Source organism: Lepisma saccharinum, chromosome 3 (assembly GCF_977018435.1).
Source record: "Lepisma saccharinum chromosome 3, izLepSacc3.1, whole genome shotgun sequence".
Lineage (NCBI taxonomy): Eukaryota > Metazoa > Arthropoda > Insecta > Zygentoma > Lepismatidae > Lepisma > Lepisma saccharinum.
The window spans coordinates 97,454,807-97,475,206 of record NC_139231.1 but is presented as its reverse complement, the minus strand read 5'-3'; the positions used below and the strand labels follow the sequence as shown (position 1 = coordinate 97,475,206).

The 20,400-nt window shown below is 36.7% G+C and overlaps 1 protein-coding gene across 4 annotated transcripts in view; it reads right to left on the bottom strand.

Annotated features, from left to right (window-relative positions):
* side-IV (sidestep IV transmembrane protein) overlaps positions 1-20,400 on the bottom strand; it is a 562,494-nt gene that overhangs the window by 47,192 nt on the left and 494,902 nt on the right. For all 4 annotated transcript variants that reach the window (XM_083119011.1, XM_083119014.1, XM_083119012.1 and 1 more), the window contains one exon: positions 17,395-17,554. In XM_083119011.1, coding sequence (XP_082975137.1) covers positions 17,395-17,554 — 160 coding nt within the window. The remainder of the gene's footprint in view (positions 1-17,394; positions 17,555-20,400) is intronic.

Below are 20,400 nucleotides of genomic sequence, written 5' to 3'. Positions count from 1 at the left end.
TTTAATTATTTTAATTTTACATTAACTAACATATTTTACTTTAACAACAAAATAATTTACTCTAGTAAAAAAAACTTCTACTAACAAAAATGTACTATTATAACTTTTAATTTTAGAAAATTGTATTTTTAAAGCTTTAACTTTGAAAAATTGATGTTTAATTACTTTAATTTTACATTAACTTACAAATTTTACATTAACAACAAAATAATTTGCCCTAGTATAAAAACTTCTGCTAACAAAAATATACTATTATAACTTTTGATTTTAGAAAATTGTATTTTTAAAATTTTAACTTTGAAAAATTGAATTTTAACACACTATGACTTTAACAATGTACTTTGATTTTTTTATGTAAAAGAATATTAAAAAAATAAAAAATACTGAACAAATAATTTGACTTAGGTTGTTTGCTTTTTTTCTTAGATCTTTATATGTTTATTTGTTCAGTATTATATATTTATACATTATATCCTCATAGCATTAGTTGCAACTGCTTCTTGCAGATTAACAAAGCTCTGGCGTGTGGTCGTACGTCACCTATAATCCTTTGTAAGGTTCGTGTTGTCCTATAAATTGTCGATATACATGCTAAGTCCCTAGTTACAGCCTAAGCTTTTAGCTTCAATAAATGTATTTTAGTCCTCGGAGACATATATTGATCTTAGAGTAAAAAATAAACCTCGTATAATAAACCAAATGGAAATAACCCAAGTGTTGATGCACCCAAAGAAGCCAGTAATACTTCAAAAATACCTTGAAAAAGGCTATAAAGCTAAATAATTCTTCTAGAATAGTAAAAAAGTTTGGAAAGTGGACCTAGGCCCCTAAGCCGTCTGTTAACTTCGTATTATAATTATATTGTTAAATTGTTATATGTAAGGGGAAAAAACAATATTAGTAAGCGTCCAAATATGGACCCATCTGTAAAGGAATTTCAGTCTTTATAGACACACAATAATTTTCGTTACACTAAAAATTTGGCCTCGTATAAAGGTAAATAGTCGAAATGATAAACATTTCGTGTACTTTATCCAGTAAGCCTTAGCTATAAAGACAATAACAGCGTTACAGACATAAAAATTAAGCAAGCTTTGATATTCTAGTGGCACATAATAAATATCAAATATCCTTTAAAATACTCTGACAAATAGTTGTGGGTTATCTGAGATCAAAAATTTCAAGCCCTCTCTCCTGCATAAATAGGCTCTAGAATTCACTAAGCCTCAAAATAATATTGGGTACATAAAATAAAAAGCGGATGGAGAGTGATGCTGATCGCATCATCTCCAAACAGCAAAAACAAAAGTATATGGATGGAGCCCTACCTGATATATTTAGAAAACTTTACCTAGTATAAAAGTAACAAAATACTCAGCAAACTCTAAAATAAACAAACTTTCCTACGTAGCAGGCGTAACCTGACCTAAAGAAATACATATAGAAATACAGAACCAAAAATAGCATAGTGGAAATCAGTAAACCCTAATAATAATAATAATATATTCTGTGGCTTACATTTTAGCTAAAAGTACTTTTTTTTAGTGTTTTTGAAAAAATTAAATAAATACTAAACTCTAAGTTAAAAATTTGTAAATGTATATATGATACAAAACAAAATAAATAAAAATTAATACATACCCTGCAAAAAATCAATAAAAAAGTTGAAAACCTCTCTTTGTGCATCCAAAATATAATAACAAATCCTTCCTGACTGGATTAAATTGTGTTATTTGAGTAATAATAAGCCTAAACTTGTAAAATAAAAGGGTTGAACTTGTCAAAACATACTTTTGCATCCAAAATATAATTCAAAACACATCTAAATTGTGTTATTTGAGTAAACTAGAGAATAATCCTGTAAACTTGGAAAATCTCTCTCTCTCTCTCTCTCTCTCTCTCTCTGTGTGTGTGTGTGTCTTTGAGAGTCCAAAATGTAATAAAAAAACACGTTCAAATCGTGTCATTTGAGTAAATATTAGGCTAAACGTGTAAAATAAACAAATAAAAGTTGAGAACACACATTTTGTGTGTCGAAAATGTAACTAAAAATCTTTCCTGAACAGATAGAATTGTGTTATTTGAGTAATAATAAGCCTAAACTTGTGAAATAAACAGATAGAAGTTGAGAACACACACTCTGTGTGTCGAAAATGCGACTAAAAGTCTTTCCTGAACAGATTGAATTGTATTATTTTGGTAATAATAAGCCTAAACTTGTGAAATAAACAGATAGAAGTTGAGATCACACACTCTGTGTGTCGAAAATGTGACTAAAAGTCTTTCCTGAACAGATTGAATTGTATTATTTTGGTAATAATAAGCCTAAACTTGTGAAATAAACAGATAGAAGTTGAGAACACACACTTTGTGTGTCGAAAATATAACTAAAAGTCTTTCCTGAACAGATAGAATTGTGTTATTTGAGTAAAAAAATAGGCATAAACTTGTAAATAATAAATTAAAAGTTGAAAAAATCTCTTTGTAAATACAAAATTTAATAAAAAATGTTGCCTGAATAGTACAAATAGTGTTATTTTGGTAAAAAATTAACATAAAGTTGTAAAATAATAAGTTAAAAGTTGAAAAAATGTCTTTGTGAGTCCAAAATTTAATAAAAAATGTTGCCTGATTAGTACAAATAGTGTTATTTTGGTAAAAAATTAATATAAAGTTGTAAAATAATAAGTTAAACGTAGAAAAAATGTTTTTGTGAGTCCAAAATTTAATAAAAAATGTTGCTTGAATAGTACAAATAGTGTTATTTTGGTAAAAAATTAACTTAAAGTTGTAAAATAATAAGTTAAAAGTTGAAAAATGTCTTTGAGTCCAAAATTTAATAAAAGTGTTGCCTGAATAGTACAAATAGTGTTATTTTGGTAAAAAATTAACATAAAATTGTAAAATAATAAGTTAAAAAGTTGTAAAAATATCTTTGCGAGTCCAAAATTTAATAAAAAATGTTGCCTGAATAGTACAAATAGTGTTATTTTTGTAAAAATAAGGATAAGCTGTGAAAATGTTTGACATAAAGTCAAAGTTTGGTAAAAAATAAACTCAAAATTAAGTAAAATAGCACACAGTAACATAAATTTACTACCTAAATCAATAATCAAAGGGTCCTAGGTTCGTTACCCCGTGATAAAAGCAAATGGTGAAAACTGTAGGCCCCGTCCCTAATAGCTCTCCCTTCTTCATAGTACAGATAAAAAAAACCTGCGCTAAAGCGTCCTGTGCCTTGAAGGCAAACCTGAGCGGAATATTAATTGGCGGCGGAAACCGGTTCTACAAGCGACGCATAGCTTCAGAGATTTGACCCTTGCTGTGCATTTCCAGACATCCTTTGTTGTCTGGTTGAATCCCTCCCCTGCCCTACAGTATTGCATAGCTTTCCCCTGTTATTGCGTACTGGTTAACCTTGGAAAAACCGGTTCTGAAAATCTACCGACGCGTTCTCTGATTGGTGAATCAGGTTCTTCCTTTGTTCTGACGTTCTGACGTCATTTGACCTTGAACGCGCTTCCCCCAAATTCCTTTCTCCTCTACCTGCGCGGAATATTAATTCATTCTCTCTGTCTGGCATCAGAGCGGAGTTGAGATTCTGAGACAGTATTCTGTCTAGCATCTGGTACCATAGTCTTTCATAACATACATTATTACATAGTACTAATTAATAATATTACATATCGCGGGTTCGAGTACCGGGACCGTCTTCTTTCGTACCATTACCAGCGTTCATAGCGGTTCATAAACCATAGAAAACTTATTTTCAATATTATAAACATTAATTATTATCGATTTATACATTACATACTTTGCAGTAATGAATATAAAAACATATGCATAGCGTTTAGTACCTCTAATTACCTTTTATATACATATTTTTCATAAAATAAATAAATATATATTCATAAAAAGTTATAAACATGCAAATACATAAATGTAAAGTACTCTAAGTACATGCAAATTAATTCTAAGTACGTGCAAATTAGTTCTAAGTACGTGCAAATTAATTAACACCCGTGCAAATGAATTGCGAATATTAAATAGCGATTGAGCTTATCTCATTCCTCTACTACTCCCAATACTTATTCAATAAGGTTTCTTGTTTGTCAGAAATTACCACTTAAACTATTGCATGTTGAGCTAGTGCCCACCTAGCCGCCTCTGATGAAATCTATCATTCTTCAGATTCTCTTTAAAATTCGACTCTGGTCATTTGTAACTTGCTGGGTGCAGACATTGTGCATCGACGGACAGAGTTTTGCGATAAGAAGCGGCCTTCAATAGCGTGAGTGAGTCACTTTGAACGCGAGCAAGCTACGCTACCAAGCTTGCTTGCCTTTGAAAACCAAGTCATTTTTTTCACCGTTTCCGAACGCGATTGCTATTGTAGAAGTATATATTCTCTCAAAAGAGGAAGAAAGGAAATTAGACCAATATTCTCCCGCAGTTTAAAACCAAATATTGTCTATTAAACGAAAAGTTCACGATTGTCAATAAACCTATCTGAGCATAAGTTGGAATAATTTAATAGAAAGATTCTTCACAATTTCTCTCGCACTGTCTAGGTCTGGTTAGTACCCAGGAGGGAATGGGGGCCATGCCCCCCTCGAACCCTGAAATATTTAAATGTTGATTTTAGAAATGTGTAAAACTTTCAATTTTGTTTTTACATAAATGAATCTGTTTCTTGCGCAAACGTCTTCAGGCTGCAATATTGGATGGTTTTAGTTTTATAATTCAAGGCTAACAGACGTCAGATTCACCGATTTAGTCAGGACAGTGCGTTACTTTCAATCCCTGTCCCGACGTTTTCGAACTCCAATCGTGATGCTAGAATGTCTCTTTATTGTTTTTTTTTATAAACTCACAATTAGACATGTTCTTTATTGTAATAATAATTCCTAGTACGCAAAATTAAATTTATAAATATATTATTTTCTAAACATAGAATTATCATGACTTTTCAATGGCGCTCGCACTATTTGAACTATTTTGTAATATCTGTCTCTCTCTCTCTCTCTTTTATATATATATATATATATATATATATATATATATATATATATATATATATATATATATATATATATATATATATATGGGTCTGGCCCCTCCCTCAAAGAAATCCTGCGTACGGGCCTGGTCTACGTCAATGACAGAAATGCAAGCAATATTTTTATTTATTTTGAACCCAATTAAAGGAATGTGGAAGAATTTAAAAGAAATAAGAAAGAGCAGAACGACTGTTGCTCTACGTTAAAAATTGTTGTTCTCCGAGGAAGAAAAATAAGAAGGATTTACTCCAGCACCTTAACACAATGTCTCACAAGACTCTCTTGACTAATACTGTCAAATGTGAAGTGATTTTATGAATATAATTTTCCGCCTGTTTACGTCTAACGTTGCGCAGATTTGGTAGTTCGCAAACGGTGTAATTATTTCGTGTTACTTTACGGAACAGCAAATACATTTCATAAGACTGTTCTGAACACGAGACTTGCGTCAGTAAACAAGCATTTCGTCCGTTGCAGTATCACAGAAAAAGAATATCGTCCTGCAATGTTCAAGCCTCTAGATATTTTCTATTAATAATGTATAAACACAATAATAAGTTAGAAGAAATGACTCGCATTTTACAACTACCAATATTCTCGTTTTTCTTCATCACTTCGAAAATTATTTCTCGAAGATATGTGCTATACTACAAGAAAGCAATTCAAAATCAAAGTAAAAGTTCAACTACATGTATACCCAACGACATTTACAATATTGGAGGGACAGAATAGTTAGAAATTGTTGTTTCAATCGAAGGTAAGGGCGTGATGTAGTGGTTAGAGTTGTCGATTGGGTTGCTAGCGGTCCCACGTTCGATCCTCCTTGGGAGGTATTTTCTTTTTAATTCTCCTTTTATTATAAACAAGAGCATGGTAACATTATTTGTAATAGCAGTGTATAGTGGCTACATTGTTCTGCATATGGAATTTATAAAAAAAATAAAAAAATAAATGATTTGACACGTTCAAAGGGATATTTTCATGTATAAGATCGTGAATTATGATACTCTAACGATAACTGTGTACTGCTTCAAAGACATTGAAAAATATTAATGAAATAACTATTTATATTTGTGCAATACAGGACGTACTAATTTTACCCCTTTTCCCACTCGAGTTCAATGCAAGGATACATCCGCAAATATCGAATGAAAAGTTCTCATCATGTGCAATTCTCCATTAAATGTTTTCGCCGAGTCGTACTACTTTCGTTTTCTTTGTTACAAACAAGTATTGTTTGCACATTACATGTAGGAGGAGAGTTGCATCTACATTTCACATTGGTCAGCTCCTTCTACTTACTTTCAGGAGCGAAAGCTTGTAGGGTAGTGTTTACCGTTCAGGACTCTCAATCTGATGGTCGTAGGTTCAAACCCTTCCGTTGGCAGAAAATTTTCGTAAGTTTTAGACCTATCCCATTGTGTTCATTGTCCACGCCGTGAGAAACGGAATAATTTAGTTTGGAATTAACGAAGGGGGGAGGGGAAATATTAAATTACAAAATCTCCATTTCAACGAACCGAGAAGTGGACAAAAATTGGATAATTCTTATAAATATTAAAATTACATTCATGCTTTTAGTGGTATAATCGCAGGTAAAATCAAAGATCTTACATGGAAGATTTTATCTTGCTCTGAACTAAGCCAAAAGGTATTTCGCACCGATCTAGTACATTCTCCAATACATTTCAAAATGTTATTGAATGTTTCATGTCGACAATTTCACCAATGCATCAATTCTTGACGCTGAGACGATATTTTCTGCAACTACCTCTTCTCTTCAGTCTCTTCTGTTCTTCTCTTCTCCTTCTCGTTCTTCTCTCCTCTCCTTCTGCTCTGCTTTTATCACATATCGCCTTCCCTACTTTTCTCGCAACTTATCTCCATCTCACTCATCTCCACTCCTCGTATCTCCTTTCCTGTCTTAGATTTCCGACTCCACGCACTTTTCTCCTCTTCTTTTAGTTCTTCTCTTTTTCTCTCCTTTACTCTACTCTCCACTCTTCCCTCATCTCGTTTTCCTTCTCTTTTCTCTTGTTGGCTCCATTTTCCTCATCTCTCCTAGAATCTTTTTCCATTCTCCTCACTACATCTCCTCTCCTCGTCTATCCTCTCTTTCTTCTCTCCTCTACTTTTCCTCTTCTCCTTTCGCTTTCTCTTTCTCCTGTCCTTTGTCACCTCTCGTTTTCTCTCACCTCATTTCCTTTCTGTATATATCATCAGCGATGAAATACTAGAAAACCTATTTTTTTTTATTTGCGAAGGAATTTTGTCACACGAGATATTATAGTGATATTTTTTAATACTTTATACAATAATACTTGTTTTTATTTCTTTCGCGTATTTTATAAATATCTATTGTGCATGTGGCAACCCTGAAATTGAGCCTAGCTCTACACGCAACCCACCAACGCCTTGTGTAAATTGGGTTGCCTAGTTTAAAATGTCGTTGTCCTAAAACTTTTGAGAGACACTGTACGTGTGTAAGGGCAAAAATATGTATGTGTGAGTGTGAGTGTGTGTGTGCCCGTATCTATAGGTTAGATTACCTTTCTTATATGTAATTTGTCTTTGTATTTTTATTTCTCTGTAATTTTTATATATTTTTTTCTTCCCTTTTTTTCAATATTTTAATTATTTCATATTCATTTTTTTTTTGTAAACATGGTCAAGTGGAAGAAAAGGCTCCACAGCCTTAACTTCGCCATGTAAAAGAAGACGAAATAAATAAATAAATGAGAAAATATTATTATGTTTCTGCAATACTAGAAAATTATACAACATAATATTAATCTAATATATAAAAACATTTTATCTTTAGGTTCTCATTCTGCAATGCAATAGTGATGTATAAGTATAATATTATACGTATAATGCCTAAGCTTACATTATATAGTGATTTAATTCCTGAACAGTAATATTGTACTTTTAAATCAGTGAATCTCGCAATATTTTCATAGCTATTTGGTAATACATTGGATTACTGGATGCCCGTGTAAAATGGTCCCTTTTAGGTAACTGTGAATGTGTAAGTTCTTTGAATAGTTTGAGTTTGTTTCGTGTTCAGAAGTAAAGGTGTCAAGTATACTAACTTGGAACTGTTTGTATTGTCGGGGCATAAGTTTGCAGCGTTTCGTTATGGGTTTGCAACACTGCGTTCCCAAGAGTTCCTTGTCCGTTATTCCATTGTTATTGCTTAGTTTGTAGTTTTGTGTTCGTGAAAACACAGCGTATTCTAATTCTGAGCAAATGTTGTTTATTTTGGAGACGAAACAAGATGGAGTGTCAAGTGGACGAAGTTGAACATTTCCGGCACATTCTGCTCTTTGAATTTAACCGAGTTTAACCAAAGATCAAGTGCAACAGTAGGAAGTATTTCCTAATGAAGCTGCTCTTGAGACTTGGCTAACTGATTTTTTCAAGTCAAAAACAATTTGTTCTGTGTACGGGGCTGATGCCATATACTGAAAACACAGCAGTTCTACGGGCGAGGCATCGAACTCTTCCCCAACGTTTGCAGATGTTTTCGACAATGGAGGCGACTACATTACTGACTGAGTGAGTGTTGTTGTGACTGTATTGTTAGACTACAATAACAGTGTTTCATCTTATCACCTGTGTACTTGTGTTAACTTTAATTATTGTTTTCCTGTTAATGTATATCATAAAACGCTACGAACGCATGCACCGACCCAATATATGGTTTGTATGTTACAGATTTATGGGCACTTTTCCAAAATACGTAAAGTTTTTTTATTATTATTATTATTATTATTGTATTTTAAAAATCTCCTGTGACTGTGGCGAGTTTCCCGAAAGTTAAATGACATATCTCAAAATGCTTTTGAAGTTGGCAAAATAGATATTTAACAGAGACAAAGAACTGAAACAATTTCTTAAAGTTGTTAATTTATAACATATGAAGTGTAGCGTCTTGCACAAGCGTGAGTAGTTCAAAAAAACTTTCTACATAGTTGATTATAAAACCGCCTACAATATCAGGTCCTAACCACACATTGATCAAAATTTGAATTCCCGCCGTCACCAACGAATTACAAAGAACGTACATGCGAACCTCACCAACGGAGTAGATATTCCTGAACCAGTTCGAACATAAACGCATCACCGTCGGATTATCCCGTCCTGTAATATTAGTTTGGTTCGGATAACAGCTCCTTCCGAAGTAATCCACGCGGTGGTAAATTGGAATGGACCAATCAAAATGAAGCTGCCGGTTGTTACGACGCAAATAATCTCGAAACAGTCAGGGTGGGTGGGAAATATTGCTTTGTGTTGCGTCATCTTATCGTTAACCCTTTTCCGTTTCCGGGGATTTACGGGACGTTCTGTCCATGTATCTGGACCGGTGCATTCTCTGGAGTATGTTATCGTCGAGGGAGGGACAGTCAAACTCTACGTTATGGGCGCAATTTATCTAACTTTGGATGGGTTTTGCTTTCACCGTCGAATTTCATTGGAAAGATAACTGACATCTGATCTCAAAACTTGCAAGCTTTGTTATAAATGGTCAGCTTCATTCGCAGAAGCTAATCAGGACGAGAATTGTCGTGGCTTAGTGACGTCGTCAGCGGGAGGACAAGAGAGGGCTCTAGCCCACATATCAAATATTACTAGTCCACCTCCTACTCATCCAAATATCTGAAAGATACATTTTCAGAATCTTTATAGACAGACTAGGCTTTCACACCGAGATGAGGATAAAGAGATTGAATGGAATATGGAGAAATATAATGACAGAAATTAAGATGAAAATGAATAGATTTGATTTGATTTTTGTTATTTAGCGTCGCTTTTCTGCCATCTTTGACTAATAGGAACGATGATGGGTGATAATACAACAAAATTGATGAAGGGACACTCCGAAAGATCACCCATGCCCACGTCTAGAATCGAATCCAGGACCTCTGACGTCGTATGCGCTGTGATAACCACCCATCCTTCTAGATCGGCAGAAAAGCATAGAAAACATAGGAAGAGAGAAAATGAGAGATAGAATTGAGAAAGTGAGAAAGATAAAAGAGAGAGACAAAGCGTCGGAAGAGGAAATAAATAGTGAACTAAGAAAGAGAGAAAGAATGAGAGACAAACAAGAAGAAAGACAGGGAAAGAGTAAACGAAAATGGAGATACAAGAAGACAGAAAGATAAATGATGAGTAGAAGGATTACACACAGGAAGGAGAAAAAGAATGAAGGAGAGAGACAAACAGAAAAAGGGAGAGCATGAATGTAACAGGAAAGCACATGGCGAAAGAGAGGTAGAATAAAACAGTTAGAGAGAGAGAGAGAGAGAGATAGAGAGACAGAGAGAGAGAGACACACATGAAGAAAGATAGAAAGAATAAATGAGAGGGACAAACAGGAAGAAAGAAAGACACATAATAAAAGAACTGCAACGTCCACCCACGCAGTGCTCAGCACCAAGGCGCAGGAGTACTGGTACTGGCTGCGTTCAACACGCTAAACACTGCAGTTGGATGGTCGGCAAAAGTTACCCATATGTGCTAACTGATTCAGTCGTAGTACAAGGACTCAGAAATATCGCAGGGCTTGCTAGGTGCAAAGAAAGACTAAACCAGGTTTATACATATATATGTAACAGTTTATTATAATCGTATCACAAAGATGTCCTTTAGCACACTTACTCAAGTGTCTTTACTTTTACCCTTAGCACTCACTTGCATCAACAAATTGAACAGTATAAATGACAATCAAAATGGCTAACAATCTCATGTCATAAACCTTCACACTGTACTCAGAATTTGAACTCCAGGCCTTTCTGCCTAGTACTTACTGATTTCAAAGAGTGCTTCTCGCTGAGCTAATTTTCAATTTTTTTTCATTTCACATTCCACTTTTCAGGTTTTTAACCTTTAATTCTCATGTCACAATATTTGATAACATTTACCAAAAAAAACCACGACCACGCAAGGTCTAATAATCAGCCAAGTTAATCCACGTAGAGGTGGACCCATTAACATTTATAGAATACAGCGACCACGTAGGGTCCAATAATAATAAGCGAAACTAATAACCATAGAGGTGGATCCGTTAACACATTTAAACATTTAGCATGCATTCTTCATCCATACCTTCTTAACAAAATATAATTTTGCGACCTCGCAGGGTTGTTAAATGTGGCGACCACGCAGGGTCGTTACATACGCCCCTTCCTCGGGCAAAAATTTTGGTAGAAATTTAAAACTTACAATTTCTGGAAAAATTTTACTGGAAATATTAAAGATCAAACTGGTAAGAATCTCTGTCTCTTCTACACTTCAGTCACTTGGTCCTCTTCTTCCCCTACTACTTCTCTTCTTCGCTCCGGAGAACATCTGTAAAGGCGAAGGTTGTCGAAATTGACTCTGTCGACTGGGTTCTTGGTCGTCGGGTTCAACAGCAGGGCAGTGTTGCTTCGAACATCCGTGGCGACATAGGGGCCAATAAACACCTCAAATAGCTTGGCGATTGTCTTATTCCTTCTGGAACTCAGCTTATGGTTCCTGACATCTTTCTTAGTTTTAAGTAGTGGAAACTTTAGGATGGCTTCGTTCTTTTTCGGGTCTATTTTAATCTTATCTCCCGAAATTAAATGGCCTAAATAAACCAATTCACCTTTAGCAAAGTTACATTTGCGAAGTTTCACCTTAAGTCCAACTACTTCTAATCTATGGAGCACCTCTTCTATATGTTGGATATGGCTATCGAAATCCACATCAAAAATCAAAATATCGTCTATGTACACTGTCAGATAACTTTCAGTTTCAGGTCCAAAAACTGTATGCATAACTGACACAAAGGTAGACACAGCATTAGATAAGCCGTAAGGCATCTTCAAGAATTCGTATTGGCGACCTTTGTACGAAAAAGCAGTGTATTTTCGGCATTCTGGTTTCAAAGGAATCTGTAAATAGCCTGAAGCTAGATCTAAACTCGAAAAATACTGGGCTTGTTTAAATTTCTGCAATGACTCATCAATAGGTGGCACTGAGCTTTTAGGAACAATCATAATAGCATTTAATAGTCGAAAATCCAGGCACGGTCTTACACTACCATCGGGCTTATCCACCACTAGTAATGGATTGAGATAGGGTGATACCGATGGTTGAATAATGTTCCAGCTTTTCCACAAGCTAAGTTCTTTTTCTAGAGCGGCCCTTTTCGAGAGCGGCACTGGATATGGAGGGCGATGAACTGGTTCGGTACTTTTTAAAAGGATCTCACATTCTGCACTTTCCATGGTACCGGGCTTCTCTGAGAACACTGCTATATATTGATTCAGCACTTGCAGCAACTCCTGTTTCTGGGAATCATTAAGAATGTCTATAGTTTCGACCTTCTCCTTGAGGTCTGTCGGTTTATACATCCACTCTTCGTCTCTTTCTTGGACCTTTTGGATGTACCGCACAATTTCAACATCCAGTGGATTCCCTACATCTTGATCCGGAGTTTTTCCAAAATACAATTTTACCGAGTTTCTTCTGAAATTTATCTCGGCCTCGTGCTGCTTCAAGAATGGCATGCCCAAAAGAAGATCTGTAACAAACCCTCTCAATATAAAAACTTCAGTACTGAACACCATACCTTCAATCTCCAGTTCCACACGTCTGCTGCCAAAGACACGCTTCCTATGGCTCCCAGAAAAATCCACCAATCTTATCTCTGGAACCTTCTGCACTTGAATACCTGGAATTTGTTCCTTTAACTTAGTCCAAACTTCATAACTTAAAATAGAGCATTCGCTCCCAGTATCTATTACACAAGTCACTGGTATATCTATTAACTTTGCAGACACTGCTGGTGATTTATATCTAATCCTCGATTCCCTTGCGGATTTCAGTTCACTCTGTAATTTTACTTCTTCTGTTTCAGTTAGTTGAAAGTTAACCTTTAGTTCTTGGATAGTTGTATCAGGTCGCTCCTCCGAGGCCCCTTGCCTAAATGGGAACGAAGCACCTAGACAAGGATTTAGTTTGTTTGGCAGGATTGAGACCTTTGATTATGCAAGAAGTCCCGGGTTGTTTCTAGGGCTCCCTCCTGCTCAGAGGTCATAACTTCTCTGGAGGGTGACTGTCTTCCCCTTGGTCCCGATTCTCTAGGTGAGGATCGCCTAGGAGAATTAGGACTACTGCGTCCCTGATTGTTCCTCCTCCAATCGGGAAACCTGCGATCTGGCCCTCGATTTGGTCGATAAGATTCCCATCGACCATTCTGGTTATGGTTCAGCCCTCTGTTACGTCCAAATCTATTAAAATTCCGAGCGCTCCAAGAGTTTTCAGGTTTAGTGTCACCCTTGGTCTCAATGCTTCGCACTTTGAAATTCTTATGGGGAAGTTCTTTATCTTTGAAGTCCTCTTTATTTCTCCAGTAGTCGGGATCATCATATATTTCAAAGTCCTTGAGGAAACTGGTCAATTCGTCAACTGTTCGGGGAGAGTGCGCAAGGCAGAGATTTCGAGTTCTATAAGGTAACTGACCTATGATTAAATTCAGCACCTCGCTCTCGCTGAAGTTGTCACTTAGATTCCTATAGGCGGCGTAAATGCTCCAAGCGAAGCTCTCCATATTTTCATGTACTGGACGGGAATATCTTCTATTTCTTACAGCTGTTAATTGTCTCTGCTTAGCCTTCTCGGAGGCAAACTCTTCTTTAAACTTTATGCAGAAATCAGCATAGCTAACAAAACTGTCTATGTTACCTGCCAGCCAATGTTCAGCTTTACCTGTGAATACTCTAGGTAGCAATTCGAGTCTGTAATTGTCAGGCACTTGCATGAGCTCGAAGCTTACATTGAGCTCACGAAGATATTTCTCAGCTGACTGAGCTTCGATATCACCCTTGAACTTGGGGATGTGTGCGATGTCAGACATTCTAGGCATCTTAAATTCGGTTCTTCGCCGAGGAGATGTCCCGTCGGAACTATCTGCTTCTCTAGGCCGCTTACGCTTATCCGATTGAATGGTTCCCATATAGAAAGGATTCTGCACCACTCTAGGAGGTTCATAAGAGGCTGCTTCAGGATTCAGACTTCTATTTCGTTCAATGGAATCTGGGAGAACATCAGAAGGCACTCCCGGTTGTAGCTGCAACCGTTCAATTTTATCTTGCAGTTCGCCTACTCTTCTGACCATAGACCCAGTCTGCTCCTGTATTTCTTGCCGAAGAGATACCTCCAATTTCTGTGTCTCTCCGCGAAGAGAGTTCACCTTTTCGCCGGTTGCTTTAGCCATCGTTTCTGCAGCTACTTTTTGTTCTTGGACAGCCTTCTCCATAACTACAGTCTGCTCACTCAGAGTCTTTACTGCTGAACTTATGGTTTCTATAGATGCTTCTATCTGCTTAACTCTCTCTGGTTCTTCACTTCCATTTTCCGTCGTAGACTGAGCTACCAATTGCAGACAGACCTCTAAATTTTTCTTCATTTGTTCCTGCTCTTGCTCCATTTCACCACGCCAGACAGCTAAAGGTTCTAATTGTTCTTCCACTACTTTCACTACTTCCAGCTGACAAGAGATTCTAATTTTATCTAATTCCTCCCTAAGACTTTCTAACTGGTCTGTCGTATGTTGGGAGAACAGGGTTCGCATCTCTGTTCGGCTTCTTTCAGCTTCTTGCTGTCTCCTCTCTTCTTGACCTTGAACTAAGGCATGGAGAGTCTCTAATTCTCTTTCTCTCTTCTCTTCTGCTTCTCGTTTTTCCATTTCTCTCTTCTCTTCTAGAGACTCTATTAGCGACCTAAATTCTTGTGTCTCTAGTTTTCTTTTAGCTTCTTCTTCTGCTTTCTCTTTCTTTCTAGCTTTCTCTAATTGAGCCATATCTTTCTTTCTCTGCTTCTCCTCCTCCGCTTTTTCTTTCTTTCTCTCTTCTTTATCTCTCATCAGCCATTCTAATAACCAATGGTCTGATGGGGTCGTACTAGGAGCACTTGGTTCTTGTCCTAAAACCATCAAGGGTACCGATAAGCAATTCTTGCATCTGGACTCTGCAGTGGAGACTGAGGTCTCTTCTTGCCCCTCACATTTCCAATGAAACTTCTGTAGACATTGGCAACACTGGAAAGACTCCCTCTCTCCTCCGGTATCCTCACAGCATCCGAACCCAGTTTCTTCATCTACGGTTTTCCTCCCTCTGCTTCTTAAGCTCATACTTGACGCATCCCTTTCCATTTTGGCACACCGTCTATGGTTTCTTCCACTACCGACACTATATCTTCACCTTCGTGAATTCTTTGGAAGAACACCAACACTGACACTTATCAGCCCTTTCTAGTCCTTGTAGCTAAAAGGCTCCCACTGGCTTGCTGGTTTCAGTCTTTACAATCTCTCGGGCCCCACGTTAAGACGCCAAAACTTTATGCAACGTCCACCCACGCAGTGCTCAGCACCAAGGCGCAGGAGTACTGGTACTGGCTGCGTTCAACACGCTAAACACTGCAGTTGGATGGTCGGCAAAAGTTACCCATATGTGCTAACTGATTCAGTCGTAGTACAAGGACTCAGAAATATCGCAGGGCTTGCTAGGTGCAAAGAAAGACTAAACCAGGTTTATACATATATATGTAACAGTTTATTATAATCGTATCACAAAGATGTCCTTTAGCACACTTACTCAAGTGTCTTTACTTTTACCCTTAGCACTCACTTGCATCAACAAATTGAACAGTATAAATGACAATCAAAATGGCTAACAATCTCATGTCATAAACCTTCACACTGTACTCAGAATTTGAACTCCAGGCCTTTCTGCCTAGTACTTACTGATTTCAAAGAGTGCTTCTCGCTGAGCTAATTTTCAATTTTTTTTCATTTCACATTCCACTTTTCAGGTTTTTAACCTTTAATTCTCATGTCACAATATTTGATAACATTTACCAAAAAAAACCACGACCACGCAAGGTCTAATAATCAGCCAAGTTAATCCACGTAGAGGTGGACCCATTAACATTTATAGAATACAGCGACCACGTAGGGTCCAATAATAATAAGCGAAACTAATAACCATAGAGGTGGATCCGTTAACACATTTAAACATTTAGCATGCATTCTTCATCCATACCTTCTTAACAAAATATAATTTTGCGACCTCGCAGGGTTGTTAAATGTGGCGACCACGCAGGGTCGTTACAGAACACATAGAGGAACAAAGAGAGAGAGAGAGAGGGATAGAAATAGGAAGAAAAAGATGAATGAGAAATCAATAGAAATACTAAGAGACACAGAATGAAATGAAAAGAAAATAGGGGAAAACAGGGTAAAAGAGAGAGAGGGAAGGTTAACACAGAGTAAGGGGAGGAAAGGTGGAAATTAAAAGAGAGAATCTTATCGTTCATTTTGCAGTTTTGTAAATTACAAACAACTTGTGATTGTGGCAAGTTTTCTCATCTCCTTTGCCATCTCTTTCCGGATTTATTCAACAAATGTGACTCATGCATGGAATAGAGGCTATTATGTGTAAGAGATGTAGAAAATGGAGTGTCGGGAACTATAATAATTTTTTGTGGCAAACGTCTCACTTGTTTTGAGATTGATCAAGAAATGACGTCAGAGTATGTGGCAAAATCAAGACATTATAACAATACATCGGTTGAAGGGGTTTTGAAGAAATGCATTTGTGGTTTAATAATTGTTCACAGGTATGCTTGAACATCTTCTTCAATTCCAGAAGCGATTGTCTTCCATATTCAAATTATAACAATTTATGATTTGATTATGTAAAAAACTATAATCGATAATACACTGCAATACTATTATTTTTAAATGAACACACATAATGTCATATTCTGATAGAAAATTTTAACATGTTTAAATTGAAACCCAAAAACCATAATATTAAATGTACAGTATAAAAATATTGTTATGGATAACATAATCAATATTATATAATTGACAATAATGTAGTCAATATGTAGTCAAATAGTTATTTAGAACATATGCTTAATAATAATTATAGCATTATTATGAAAATAAATATTGAGGTGCTGAAAGTTGAACCTTGCCTATAATTACACTACCCAGCGTGACCACAAGAGAAATAAACGTTTTTAACATTCAAAAAAACCTAAACGGTTGAAAACTAAAAAGGCACCCAATGTGTGTATTAGTAGAGAGTTATGATAAAAATTACTACCACTGCAAAATGATGGTAACGCAGCTTCGACTGTTGTATCACACGACCAGTTTAACAACATGGCAGTAAGGGGAATGAGTGAAGCATGGGTATTATAAAATGTTGAAAGTGTATATTTCTTTGCAACAATCGTGTATATACAACAATTTAAAAAAAATAAAATAAAATTAAAAAAATATCATACTCACATTTCACGATTAACTCTACCCTATTACTTTCTCCTCTGCCTTCAGAATTGGCCGCCAAACACGTGTAGTGCCCCGCGTCGTTTCTTGTGACCCCTTGGAGGACAAGACTCTGATCACTGAGAATGATCCCGGCTGTTACATTCTGATGAATTTCCTTCCCCTGAAATAAGAGAAAAACAGTCGCGACATTACCTAGAGAAATAAAGAAAGTATCATGCACAGGCGGAAATTGGGGGACGGTAGTAAGGGGGGAGGGGGTTCCCTCAAAGTTGACAGAAAGATAAGTGACAAAACCCGAAATATTCCTAGTAAAAGGTATTTTGAAACAAAAGTGTTTTGAAAAATTTATCTTGTCTATCTGACGCACTGCAATCCAATCAGAATGAGAAAGGCACAATTTTCCAAACGGAAAGAGAACCCTACTCATTTTCGATCTCGGTCATACTGCAGATGATGAGATCAGCACCACGCTTCGGTCACCCAATACCCAGAGGCTGAACGAGCAGCAGAGAATACCAAACTATCTTCTTGAAATTTCTAAACCAGAAGGTTTATTACCGTACATAAGTTACACGTCTGACCCTATACTGAGCACGATGAATCATCTCTTGACTGTCCTTACCAATCACTTTCACAACACACGATGGTACTGTTTGTGTGCCGTCTGACTGCCACGCGGGGGACCCGGGTTCGATCACCCGGGGTGAGTTGTTTAGGTGGATATTTTTCCACCAATGTTCCAACATGAGGTTCACCCAGCCCCTAATATGTGGAAACCTGGTAAGGAGTAAAAGTGAGCGGACCGTGGTACTGATCACTTCACATTCACAAATGACATTCGTAAATAGTCTTCCACCTATCTATAATTATTGATAGAGAGACACGGCAAATGGTATTTTACGAAAGTAACCACAATAGCGCACATCCACCTTCTAGCCTTATTTGCAGAAAATTCACAAGCAGTAGCCCCACAGACAGTTATCATCCGCCAAATATATTGCGACCTCGATTTTTACTTGCTAAAAATGCATTTCTGTAACCAGCAGAAGTATAGATCTTCTGGTCAAGCTCTGTAGGCGTCCAATGCGTAACTAACAAACGCTTACAAAGTTTTTTTTTTTTTGTAAAATGTTTCACCGCAGCGTTCTTTAGCCACAACAATGCGTACTTTTTTTTTCAGAGAGCTGGCTCCAACTCTTTTTCACCAACGCACCTACAACAATTGTTGCCAGTGCTTTGTGCTTGGCGAGCGGTAAGCGGTTTTAAAATGGTTAATAGGGATTCGAATACCCTTTTGTCCATCACTACTACATTGCTCTTGGAGCGCGGGTAGTGGACGACGGAGGCAGAAAAAAAACCTAATGAAACATTGTTGTAGGGAAGGAGGGAGGTTGGAGGAGAGGTCTGGGTTTAACAGCAAGTTTTGGAAAAGAACCAACTCGGCGTATTTCATGACGTATTTCCGCCAAACCGCTAACAATCAATGTCTTCTTCGTTCATAATTAAAGCCAGAATCCACTGTAGCAGAAAATAACTTTTTTTTCGCAAAAAAAAATCTCGTTATGAACTGCCTTTCTTTTTTTTCCCCATCTACCCTTTCTCCCGTTTCGGTTTTTTAAAACATTTTTATTATCCTCCGGCGGTCTTCCTCGTTCTTTTGTCCCCGCTGGTGTGGAAATCGACTGACTCTTGGTAGCTCTAATTGTATCCTTTAAGGACGGGCAGAATCATTACATTAATTAGACCTTTTGCGCCCCTTTGCTTTCGCGGTGCTGATTGGACGACCGGCTCAAAAACGTCAAAGTTTTCAATTTTTTTAAAAAATGTAATGACGTCAGGCGAAATATGAAAGCCTGATCTCACTTTGCCAAACCGAACGAAGCTCGTTTCAACCGAAACACAGGAAGAATTAAATTCAGACCTCTCTGATTTAAATTTTGCCTAATACGGTCTTGTCAGATGAAACTTCAAAGTATCAGATATTAACAAGGCGATCTTGTGGCGTTAATACCGAACTAAGGACTAACTAACCACCAATTACAACTTGAACTGAATTTAGATCCAGCACAGCACTGCGGATTCAAAATTTCAAATTACAATTTCAACTTCTAATGTTAATTATCAGCGGTGGCCATATTGGCTTCGGTTGCCAGACAGACTGGTTCTCCGGGACAGCCCCGATTTTGAAAAAATAATTCATCTCTGGCAAGTAAATCGTGGAATCACGGATAAACGAACTATGGGCAGATAATGAACTGCTCTATGAATTACTGTCTGCAAAAAGTTCTGGAATTGACCGCTGAGAACCTCCAATCGCACTTTTTGCTCAGTGTCATGGGGACAGCAATTGTCTGTAAACTGCAGAATGGAGAGAAATTTGGTCAAATTTAAACGAGAAATTGGGACATTAATTGAATACTGAATACTGACACCTTGCTTCATTACCGCATTGCCACCTTCACATATGCTAGTTTAAAACCGTTTATGTACTCTTCTTTCTTACGTTTTTCAATTATATACCTATACTTATAATTTTCGATATTCAGTATATTTTTAAACAATTATCATAACTGTGTAGCTTAACACATTAATTCATTTAGGGTAAAAAAGCTGTTTTGATTTAAAGTTAGAAAATCAATGTAAACTGCAACTCTGCTGCAAATAATAAATATACATATACGTAAATAACTAAAATTCTCCGAAAAAGTTCTTACGCCAATTGTTCTAGTTTTTGTTTTCTATTTCAAATGGCAAATATTCTCCATTTAATAATGGCAGACCTGATCCATTGTTGGAACTTAAAACAACAATCAAGATACATCTCTATTGTATTTTCTTCCTCTGCAACAAAATAAGCGAGCATTTATTGTAGGTGCTTTTACTGCGAAGGATTGCGGGGTTAGGTTGTTAGAGTGCCTAGAAAAGTGGCATTGTCGATGTTGAGTGATAAGCCAATCCATCAGTGCGTGGAGGATGTGTCATGAGGAACTTTGTTCAATAACTACT